At 42.6% G+C, this 12413-nt stretch overlaps 1 protein-coding gene across 2 annotated transcripts in view; it reads left to right on the forward strand.

Annotated features, from left to right (window-relative positions):
- DCLK1 (doublecortin like kinase 1) overlaps positions 1 to 12413 on the forward strand; it is a 242367-nt gene that overhangs the window by 163725 nt on the left and 66229 nt on the right. For both annotated transcript variants that reach the window (XM_075050574.1, XM_075050573.1), the window contains exon 5: positions 2046 to 2162. In XM_075050574.1, coding sequence (XP_074906675.1) covers positions 2046 to 2162 — 117 coding nt within the window. The remainder of the gene's footprint in view (positions 1 to 2045; positions 2163 to 12413) is intronic.

A 12413-nucleotide genomic window follows, 5' to 3' on the forward strand; every position in this document is an offset into this window, starting at 1 on the left:
ACTCTGGGTGCTTATAAGGTATTGGGAGAACTTAAATTAGTATTACTAGGTGAGAGTTAAGCTTTAGTGCCTAGCATGAATTGCAAGAGAGGGACAGAGATAATTGTTTCTTTACATGTTGGAAACAGGAAAGCTTTTACATAGCAAAGTATATTGCAGAAAGTAGCTGGCTGTTTTTTTCATGGACACTTAAGGTTTTCTACTAAACAAATATAAGAATATATTCTAATGGTTTTGGATTGATTGGGTCATTCTACTTTAGTCTTGTTATTTGTTGACCATTAGAATATGCAGTTCCCTTCCCAACTGATTCCTGTGAATGGGGCCCACACCGGGATTACATCGTAGTTTTACAAAATGAAACAAGTTGGCTGTTAGGTGTTTGGACATTTTAAATCTTTGTTTACAAGAACGGTAAAGAACCTGTTTACATATGACACGTATAGATGGTTTCTGGAGCAGCTGCTTATGCCAGTACATCAACGTGAGGTTCCTGCTGTAGTTACCTAGCGGAATCTAATTGAAAGCTTTCATCTGATTCCTCCTGTTTTCAGTTGATAATTTCCTCTTACAACAGAGTAAATGTTTTTCTTCATTTCCACTCGTCGTTCAGTATAAAATGAGAGTAGTCATCAATGAATCACATAAAACGTCAACAGAAAGGAATTAGCTACTATTGGGCATTAGAAAGGTGGGAGAATTTGGGAAGAAAAGCTTCTTTGGGAAGACCGGGGTATTTCTCTGGTCCATCACCTCTTAGCTGTGCTGGATGTTGCCTCAGTAACACATCAGTTCTTGCTTCTATTTCCTTCAACAGCTTGATGAAATACAAACAGTTAGGGCAGCCAAGAGAAATACATTTCATGACATCATTCTCTGGTGGATAAGTTTAAGTTAATTAATTATGCTCGATTTTATTTCTTTGTTCTCTAATCTGTCTAAACTATGTTACAGGCTCCACTGATCATCTATGAAGACTAAATAATGTGCAGGCTTGTACATGGTATTTTCTGACTAGGGAGAAAAAAGTCGTGTTTATTTCTCTTAACCTATGTTAAGGAACCTTAACCATGGGAAGAAAATGGGGAACAGGTCTGATACAGAACTAAATGTTTACTGATGTATTTTTAAACAAGTGAAGTATACTGACATCGTCAGGTGAAGACAGTATAAACATTGCTGCAGACTTCTAATTGTATATTGGCTAAGAAGTGGAAGTCTTTTTTTTCCCTGACTGTATAATATGTCTGGTGATTAATTTAGTATCCATTATGAGTGCAAGACATCAGCATTATGCACACTAAGTTCTTTCATCCTCAGGCCAGGAACCATTTTGCAGGCGTAATGCAACAAAGCCTACAGAGCTGTGTGGGTGTATATAAACTCTAACCTGAACATCTTGCAGTGTTCTCAAGTGGGAGGGTAATTTCGCCTCTTCGTTGATTTTACTGATGTGTCTTATGAGCAAGTAGTGCCATTTCCCCCAACCTGTGATGAATTGAGTGTGCTATACAATGTGGGCTGTTGCTCACCAGAGGATTAAGCAGGAGCAACAAACCTGCTTCACTTTCTTCAAACCTTTCATGAGTGACAGACACCTGTGTCAGCTTGTACAGTCTTAACATTTTGATATATAAAAGCAGCCTTCCGGTTCTTCTAGAGGAGACTGCCTAGGTTGACAAAAATGCTTACATTGCATTTGGATTGTTTACAGAAAAACCACTGCATCAGTTGTGCTAAAATCTTCAAAAGCAAATTTTATGTGTAGTCTCAGCACTGTTAAATGAAGCTGTCCCAAGTACCTGCAGTAACCATGGTATCTAAAAGTCTGGATTAGTGCAGCAGTTCTTTGTCTGGGATGTGGTACATACTGTGCTTGGATTTTAATGGAGCCATTTATACAGATTTTATATTTTCCCATAAAACTCCTCAATATGAATGAAAACAAGCGTGGGCTAAATGTTTGTGCTTTTCAGCGCTCTTTCTGTTACAGATTCTCGCTGGGTTTCTTAATTGCTAACTTATGCAGTTTCTTTGTCTTTCAGAATGTCGGGTGGTGAAATCCACTTCCTATACCAAAATAGCTTCGACTTCACGTAGGAGCACCACCAAGAGCCCGGGCCCATCCCGACGCAGCAAGTCTCCTGCTTCTACTAGCTCAGGTAAAGCACACAAGAAATCTTTCTTAATAACAGCAACCAATCTGTTTCAATACAATTGGCAATGTGCTCAAAATTCCACATTTCTGTGGAAAAACATAGTATGTATGAAACAGTCGATAGTACAGATTCACTTGTTCTCTAAGTTGCATCTCAGATGAAGTGTCTTCCCAATGCAAAATAATTCCTCAGTGTTTTATAAATCATACTCTGGCATTACCATGGTTCGGTTTATTTTCCGTGCATGATTTTGCTGCCAGTACCTAACGACTGACAAAAAGAGGTATTCTTTGTACTAGGAAGTCAATAAGCACAATGCAGAAAGTAGTCCAAGTTACGCAGCATAGGGTCTGTGTCTGCAAAAGGTTGATTTCACAGGTTTTTTTGTATTTTGTTTCTGAGGGAGCTAAGAGGCAGCAGTGAGGAAAGGATAGGTTAAAGACAATGAGGATATTGAGGAAAGAGGGAGCAGCAGGGCAGAGAAATAATGCAATTACAGATCTGAATGGGAGGTGCAAAGATAGCTGAGGAAGAAATGAGTCAGAGTTGACCTAACAAGCCAGTGGTGCATGCTGGAGAAGACGCAGCAAAAAGCTTTAAGAAGTTCTGTCTGAAAGGCCTTGCTTTGGCTGCCTGTGCAGCTGCTCCCACTAAATAGTCTATGACTAGTTCCCCCCTACAGCTTTTTTCCCAAGCAAAACAAATAAATAAACAAAAAAGTGCATTAGATAATTTGCCAGCATTGGTGCCTGAAAGTACAAGTACTACTTGGCGTGGGCCAGTTGAGTAGACCCAGTCCAGCATTTGCAGCATTGCTTGTGAATATGGGTTTTGCAGCAGACAAACATGAGAGCTGTCTGAAAGCCACCTCGCTCTCCTGCCCTAAGTCTTCTGCCAACAGGGAAGCGAACATCATACTGGGACCTGCATCCAGCACCGTGAGGTCTTTCTGGGGAGGTGGTGATCAGAACGGCCCAGGTGCTCCTAGCTGGTTTCAAAGAGGGGACGCACGGACCAGCTGGAGCCATATTTTTCACAAGAAGACTAAGCTGAGAAAAAAACCATTCTTGCTCAGGGAAGGAGGAAAGAGGGAGAGACACAATGAGAGACAGAGGTGTAGACGTGGGGAGCAGGGCTGGGAGGCAGCGTGCTGCCTACACATCCTAAACAGGCTGAAGTTGAGAAACCTGAAGAGAGGTAATGGGGAGAAGTATCAATTGTGGGGAACAAGCCCAGAGTAGCTCTTTCTTAAACATGTATTAAATAGCTTTCTTTGTAGCTAGGTGGAACAGAGTTAAATCAAACTTTAGCAAGAGAGGCCCTGTTTGGTGTGTGAGTGTTATGGACTCTTTCTGGTTTTTTATAGTGAATATTCATTTGGGAGTACAGGTAATGGACACTGAACTGTGTATATTCATTTCTATGTGAAATAACTGTCCTGCTATGCATAACAAATGTTTCTGCCATGGGACTAGCAACATTTTTGCCGTGTTGACTATGTGATACCTTGTTGGTTTTGGTCCTGAGAGAAATAGCACTGTTTTTACTTAAACGTGTAGGAGAAGCGTAGGTGAGTAAATCTCAATTTCCTGCAGTTCAGTTTTAGAAGGGTCTGAGCAGAATACCATTACATGTTCAATCACTGCAAAAGGTCATGAGTTTATTTTACAGCTTGTGAAAAAACCGATGTTTTCATATGCCACAATAATAATTAATATATCATTAAATATATAATAAGAAAAGAAACAGTATAGGGGAAATACTGAAAATGCAAACCATTTTGGATAGTTCTGTGTTGATGACAGATTTACCCATCTTAAAAATATCTTATGTAAAAACAATAAATTTACAGAAAATAGGCACATACTAGTTTGTCAAAAGATGGTCTCTGACCTTGTCTATTTGACATCATCATTTGGACACTGTAATTAAGATTTTCATAGAGAAAGACATCAGACAAAGTCCTACAAGAATGTATAGGATGCTGACAGAACAGTCTGTCAACTGGTAGAAGCCTGGGTGAGGAACTGGCTGAAGGGCAGGGCTCAAAGGGTTGTAGTGAATGGGGCTGAATCTGGCTGGTGACCGGTCACCAGCGGTGTTCCGCAGGGCTTAATTCTAGGGCCAGTTCTGTTGAATATTTTTATCAATGATCTGGATGCAGGAGTCGAATGCATCATTAGCAAGTTTGCTGATGATACCGAACTGGGAGGTGCTGTTGACTGTCTCAAGTGACAAGAAGCTTTGCAGAGGGATCTAGATAGATTGGAACATTGGGGCAATCATCAGTGGCATGAAATTTAACAAGAGCAAATGCCGGATTCTGTGCCTGGGATGGAGTAACGCTGGGCAAAAGTATAAATTGGGAGAGGAGTGGTGGGAGAGCAGCCCTGCAGAAAGGGACCTGGGGGTGCTGGTCGGCAGCAGGCTCAGCAGGAGTCAGCAGTGTGTGCCCTGGCAGCCGAGAGGGCAAACCCCATCCTGGGGGCATCAAACAGCATAACCAGCCGGTCCACAGGGGTGATTATCCCGCCGTATTCAGCGTTGGTGCGGCCTCACCTTGAGTATTGTGTGCAGTTCTGGGCCCCACCATTTAAGAAGGATGTGAAGGTGCTCGCACGCATCCAGAGGAGGGCAACAAAGCTGGTGAAAGGGCTGGAAGGCATGTCCTGTGAGGAGCAGCTGAGGACTTTGGGCTTGTCTAGCTTGGAGGAAAGGAGGCTGAGGGGTGACCTCACTGCTCTCTGCAGCCTCCTGAGGAGGGGACGTGGAGAGGGAGGTGCTGAGCTCTTCTCCCTGGGATCCAGTGCCAGGATGCGTGGGAATGGTTCAAAGCTCCACCAGGGGAGGTTCAGACTGGACATTAGGACACATTTCTTTATCGAGGGTGGTCAGACGCTGTGTGGTAGATTGATCCTGGCTGGACACCAAGTGCCCACCAAAGTGGCTCTATCACTCCCCTCCCGAGCTGGGCAGGGGAGAGAAAAATGAAAAGGCTCCTGGGTTGAGATAAGGACAGGGAAATCACTCACCAATTACTATCATAGGCAAAAGAGACTCAACGTGGGGAAAATAAATTTAATTTATCACCAATCAAGTCAGAGTAGGGTAATGAGAAATAAAACCAAATCTTAAAACACCTTCCCCCCACCCCTTCCTTCTTCCCAGGTTCAACTCCACTCCTGATTTTCTCTCCCTCCTCCCCGCAGCGGTGCAGGGGGATGCGGAATGGGGTTGGGGTCAGTTCATCACAACTTGTCTCTGCCGCTCCTTCCTCCTCAGGGGGAGGACTCCTCACTCGTCCCCTGCTCCACTGTAGGGTCCTTCCTATGGGAGACAGTCCTTCACAAACTTCTCCAACGTGAGTCCTTCCCACGGGCTGCGGTTCTTCACGAACTGCTCCAGTGTGGGTCCCTTCCCTGGGCTGCAGTCCTTCAGGCACAGACTGCTCCAGTGCGGGTCCCCCATGGTCCAGAGGTCCTGCCAGGAGCCTGCTCCAGCGTGGGCTTCCCACGGGGTCACAGCCTCCTTCGGGCATCCCCCTGCTCCGGTGTGGGGTCCTCCCCAGGCTGCAGGTGGAGATCTGCTCCACCGTGGACCTCCCCTGGCTGCAGGGGGACAGCCTGCCTCACCGTGGTCTTCCCCACGGGCTGCAGGGGAATCTCTGCTCCGGCACCTGGAGCATCTCCTCCCCTCCTTCTGCACTGACCTGGGGTCTGCAGGGCTGTTTCTCTCACATCTTCTCACTCCTCTCCTCAGCTACTCTTCTGCAGCAGGTTTTTTCTCCTTCTTAAATATGTTATCACAGAGGTGCTGCCACCGTCGCTGATGGGCTCAGCCTTGGCCAGCGGCAGGTCCGTCTTGGAGCCGGCTGGCACTGGCTCTGTTGGACATGGGGGAAGCTTCCAGCAGCTTCTCACAGAAGCCACCCCTGTAGCCCCCCCCACCACCAAAACTTTGCCACGCAAACCCAATACACACTGGCACAGGCTTCCTGGAGAGGTGGTCGATGCCCCAAGTCTGTCAGTGTTTAAGAGGCATTTGGGTAATGCCCTTGATAACTTGCTTTAACTTTTGGTCAGCAGTTGCACTACATGATTGTTGTAGGTCCCTTCCAACTGAAATATTCTATTCTATTCTGTTCTGTCCTATTCTATTCTTGTTACAGCTTAAAAAGGATAAACAATTGAAAATGTTTCTAGAGAATTTAATTTTAATGGGGACAATGGATCTGATTTGGCTGTCTGTACCTCTTGTGTTTGCTTTCTGCAAACAGTAAAGTCAAATTGTGTGAATGTTACAAGAAGCCTATTTCTAACCTTACATCCATGAGTATTTACATCAATATTACTTTCATAAAAGGAAGCAATATTGTACTAAGTGGGCACTGGCCCTCAAGAATTGTTTTTATATCATGTAAAACTAAAAGCAATCAATGAATAGATTTTAAAAATATGCAATTTGGTATTAGACAGTGCATGAAAAAAACAACAGTGGAAAGAAAAAGAAACACTAGACTCTCAGATGTTGTTAGACAAAAAACAAAGTTGTCCTATGAAATGCAGACAATATGTACAGATTTCACTATTCTGCCATCCAGTAGGCCTAAAAATACTGCCTATTTATTGGAATTATGTACCCGTGACAGTAGTAGAATAGAGAAATTGCCATCTAGTGCATGTAAGAGCAGATAATTTTTTCCATGTTGTCTACATTAAACATCTCAGTATTAGGGAGTCTCCTAAATGACTAGTGCATAATTGGAAGTTACACTTTTGTTGTCATGTTGTTAGTGCTAAGCGTGTATATATGTGTTTTTTTATTCTATGCTTTTAAACTGCTTTCAGTTCATCTTTAAACTACTGTTAGGATTTTCTCTTTCATTAGGGATAAACACAAAAAATACTCGAGGAGAACAGTAGATTCTTTGCTTAGATCAAAGGCAATACATACACATTCCAAAAATGAAAGGATGTATCATTTTGTGAAGAGTTGTACCATAAAAGAAAGTTGAGAAAAGTAGGGATAAAGGGCAGGCAGAAAGCATTATTGACAGTGTACCCTTGAGAAAAAGCTAAACGAGATGTAAGGAGAACAGCGTGTTGCTAATTAGAAAGAATCTGATTCCTCTTGTTTGATTCTTGTTGCGTTTTGAAATGTCTGCGCATTCTTGCTACGCAAAAGGATCAGATGCCTGCGTCGGTCATCAATTGATGACCACATCAAGATAATACGTATGGATGACTACATGGGTCAAAAAAGGAAAGTTGCATAGACAAAAAGGATGTGAAAAAAGTTTAGAAACCTCAAAGTTGGATATTAAAACTGATAAAATTCTAAAATGAAGGGCTATCCTTGACTTACCCTTAATTCTCTACTGTATACATCTATAGTATGGTATAGCCTTTAATGTCGATATTCAACATTATTTTTATTCTCATCCAGCACAGGATAGCTGATCGGTATTCATCATTTTTAGAGTTAATGAAGGTACAGTCTTTGGGTTATTTCCCCATTGTTGGAGAAACGGATGTGTAAATGAGGCTAGGACATGCAGACAGTCTGCTTTGGTTTAAGCACTTAAATACCACCCTCAAGAACTGTTTCCCTTCTTTGACACAGAATTTCAAGTGGTAAGAATTAAGCCAAACTTTGGCTTGAACTAAATGTTTATAAATGCGGTGAAATCCACGAGTCCCTTGTTCTTTACAAATAGTGGTATGGGATGGTGAACTTTCCCAAATTCATCCCAATAGCTTCTGAAGTTGCTTACAGAAATCAAAGGGGTTATTTTGGGGCATTGGTCGGTTTGTTTGTTTTCTTTAATGTCCGTGTCTCATTTTCACAATACCATTTTACCAAAAAACGGTGCTTTGAAGATAAATTCAGTAACATTAACAAAAGATTTTTTAGAGAAAATTCTGCTTGAAGACCCTTGCCCCTAACGCGTAGAGCGTTCTGTTTCAGTCTCGCCTTGTTGTGGTGGCCCTTGACTGTGTGCGGGAGCTGGCAGAGGGACCCTGAGCGTCCCCTCGCCGTGGCGAGCCCCAGCCGCTGCTCTGGAGAACTGTTTCCCTCATCGTCTCACCTGGTACTGGGGGCAAAGGGCTCCCAGTGACATTCCCAAGGGTCTTAGATAACTTCCACCTTGCCCGGAGATGCCTTTCCCCCTCCATCGCCTGTAAAGGGAGCATCTCTGGCGACCCTGAAAGCCCCGTACAGAACCTGCCCTAACAACACCCTTGGGCTTTGCCACATGGCCATGGGAGTGACGGCATGGGAACAACAGGATAAAAAAGAGTATCCCACAGGCTCTGGGACATACTGCCACGGCAGCATGGGGGAAAGGCTGGAGCTGCGAGTGGAAGGCAGGCTGCAGGGTTGCAGAGAAAGACCCTGAGCGATGCCAGAGGCCATACGAGCACTCAGTGCCACACAGGTTCAGACCTGTACTCTGGTTAACCGAGGGCAAGGAAATACGTGTCAGTCTGTAAGGGAATGGGAGACGCACACTCCTTAACTTTCTTGAGCTATACAGTCTACAGTGAGCAAAAAAGCTGCATCTGCTTTTACACCATTTCTTGACATATTGAAGAGGATTGTGTGCATTTCCAGAGGCGATGGTCACCTTTCTTCCATCCTTGCTTTTTCTTTTTTTTTTTTTTTTTCTTAACAGAGCATATGCCTAATATGCTTATATTTTCCTGGTACTTTTTTCTTAAAAGAGTACATGCAAGCTAAGAAGATCTGTGGTGAGGGCTGACTTCTCCATTATTATATGTTTTGTTCAGTTTTTTATTTACATCTGACAGTGTTTCAAAACAATACCACAAGACAGAAATCTCGCTGCAGGAGGATTGCTTTCTGTTTTTTTACAAATGCATTTGAGGTATTGTCTGCTTCAGAATGCTTTCAGTATAAATAGAGAAGAGAAGCAGGGAACAAGGCAAAGAAGAGAAGCAGAGAAAGGTAGCATGACCTCCCAGGCAGGCAGAGGGCGGAAGTCTAGTTCCAAGTGCAATAGGTAATCCTGCCTCTATTTAATTTCCCTGATGTCTTAAAGCCTGTAAAACACTTTGATGTTTTTTTGTTGGCATCAAATATTATTTGGGAAAGGACATCATAAAAGAGACGTTGAATTTCAGTGAGACTGGGTACCAGCCCGTTGCTGGTGACTGAAAATTATGAGTGTCTGATGGCTATTCAGTAGCTGTCGGCTTCTGTCCGGCTGTCAATTAACACCATTGGTGGCAGCCGCAGCGCAGGTAAAGAGGTTACAGATTCGAAGAAAGCAGCACTTACTCCTTCATGATCGTTATTTTTAATCAAATCAAGAGCAGCATGAGATGGCTGGAATTATTGTACCCTTGGTCCATTAAATTAAGGAAGGATAGTACATTTGGGTGAACTCCGTTTTAGCCTCTGAAATCCCAACTCTAATTTTCAGGACTTGCTCTCAACAAAACTAACTACTTTTTCTTTTTTTGCAGTTTGAGCACCTCCTTCAAAATTATTTCCTTCTCATTTCTCCTCCCATCTGAGCTATCTTCTGTTCCCCTCAAACTATCACCCAAAATATTTCAAATGCTTGAAATATTATTTGTAACAGCAATTCAGGTTTGGTGTTAAGAAGAGTTATTTAGGAGTTTCAGTTATTTGGTGCGACAAGTGTCTATTTCAAGAGTAACTGGGTTGATACGTACCTATTCTGAATGACAAAGGGAATATATGTGAAGGCTGGATAGAGTAGGTCGTATTACCAAGGGCTGTGTATTTTTTTTTTAAAATGGCACCTGGGCAAAGAAATTGTGAGACTGAATGTCAAACTAAAGCCTGATCAAAGCTGTAGGATATGGAAATTGGATCTTACTGAAGGCTTCTCTAGAGCAGATGCTTGTGCTTTTCTCAGCTAGTTAGAAAAAAAAAGGTAGATGTGTTCCTCCACAAGAAGATATGTTTTCTTTTAGTTTGATAGTTCATCCCTAGGCCGTTATCCAGAAACAACCCTTCTTCAGCCACCTGACTCAAGAAGGTCTTTTGGAATCCCAAAGGAAGGAACATGATGTATCATATTGTCTGCAGCGAGGTCACATATTTTTATTCACACTGTTATAGGTACTCATCTGACAGATTTTGTAATAAATATGCTGAAGTGAAACTTTCCTGAAGCCAAGAGTACAAACCCATGGGAGTGATGGAGTCATCCTACAGACCCAGGGATTTCCAGATGATTTTTACTTTGATCCTGGCTTCCTTTTAATTTTTTATTTATGTTGTTTGTATTTGATACTAATCATTAAAAAATTAAGTTTTATCATTTTATAGCCTGTAGACTTAGTAAGAGAAATAGATTTGGTTAGACTGAATAGTTTAATCCTCTTAAAGGATTAAAAAGTTAAATGCCAAATGAAGAAACATCTTCAGAGTTGGTACTCCATTCACACGGACTTATTTGAGAATCCTAGTCTTTTCAATTACGCAAAACAGTTCAAAAGAGAGATTTTCATTAAATCTTACGTACATGTAGATGCTCCCTCGATTAGGTACTACATGAAATTAGCGGCCAAGTTCATAGCTATCAGCTGTACTCTGATGAAGTGCAGAGAAAAAAACAAGAGGCACTTACCCACCTTCTGAGGCTACAAAAAAAACCCAACCAAAACCAACTTGTGGATTCCAGGGAATTGTATTTTCAAGGAAAGCTTGAAGCAAGGAAAGTCTTCTGAGATGTCGGGCACGTCCGCAATGTCTCCGTGTCTGCAGCACTTCCCTGCTTGATAGTGCAGAGGTAGCTGACCTGAGGTTGAGGTAGAAGGGCCGTCACAGTGGCCACCCCACGGAGATCAGCGTGGGCTGAGCGCCGGTAGGGTTTGCAGCCCCAGCTGAGCTCCGCGCTGCTTGGGTTCCGTTCTGTGGCTACCACAGGTACTGCGGACTTGCAGGGACTCGGGTACTGGTGGCTGCTGGGGTGGGAATGTATTCCTGACCTGAAGGTGATCCTTTCTGCTGGTGTTTCTAATCTGTTGATCTGTTGATGAGGTGGAAGCTCTGTATGGGTCTGTCAAGCCTTGTCGTCAGTGGCAGAGAGATGTTCTTCTTGTATCCACGTAACTTCTTGACATAAACTCTAGAAAAGATGGAATGTAAAAAGGACAGTTTAGCACCAGTTAAAACGAATGCAGTACTGGTTATTTGGGATTTTTCCTCAACCAGTTGCATGCTAAGGAAGAACCTAGAAAGCCTTTACTGGGGAGTGATAATGAGGGCACTTGCTTAATGTGGTGCTCTGGACAAACTCTGTCTTTTGGAATGAAGACAAAAATGACAAGATGTATACAAGTAGGATACAAAAGCAGAAGGAACGAAAAGGCAAGGTACGGTTTGTTCCCTAACTACTCTGTAACTACTTAATCTTATTGAGACAAAAACATTGTTTCGGAAAGGACAGTGACATATGACACGAGTAATTGAGACAAGGTCAAGTAGTGGTCCCGCATCACCATTTTCTAGCTAGCAGTTGCTGAATATGGCCTACACATGTTGTTTGTGACTTCTGTAAAACATCTTTTAGTCTAGCCTGCCCTAGTCGTGAGTAAGTTGCGGCTGCGAAAAAGCCTGCACCATTCCTTTCCCTTAGTCTCCTCTTTCCTCTTCACACGTACTCTCGTGTTTGGCAAACCACTTTTGTAAACACACAGTCTCATCTTTACATGTTTATTATAGAGTACAAGATGCTAACACGTGACCAGGCAGTTTTATAGGAGAGTATGATTTTAATACAGTGCAGTGGCATTGGCAGCTTCTCAGACTGGCACTTGATACTTTAATTCAGCTTTTCTCAATTTCTGTTTTTATTACTTAATAAAAAGGTGCCCTATCAAAATTTATTTATTCAAATGCCATCAAAATACTTTTTATTTACAGTGTTTTCACAAGTTTATAAATATCATCATATGAAAAACTATTTTGCATTTATCTCAGTAGACGATGGTATCCATCTTTAGTGTTCTATTTTGTGGGTTTTTCTACCTTCATGTGTGTACCAGGTGCTGGAAAAACTAATACAAAGACAGGTTCTTGCCCTGTTATGCAGCCTCAGCAAGAGAGGACAGTAAGGAAAGGAGTTCACCGCTAAGCAGTTGGAAAAGTCTGCTCAGAGAAGCCACAATACTTTTGTAATTGTTTTAGCTTTTTAATATGTCTTTCACCTGTGAAATTTTGAACGGATAAATCTTTTTCATGGGACGATGGGAG

The sequence above is a fragment of the Buteo buteo genome, chromosome 18, assembly GCF_964188355.1.
Source record: "Buteo buteo chromosome 18, bButBut1.hap1.1, whole genome shotgun sequence".
In the NCBI taxonomy this organism is placed as follows: Eukaryota; Metazoa; Chordata; class Aves; order Accipitriformes; family Accipitridae; genus Buteo; species Buteo buteo.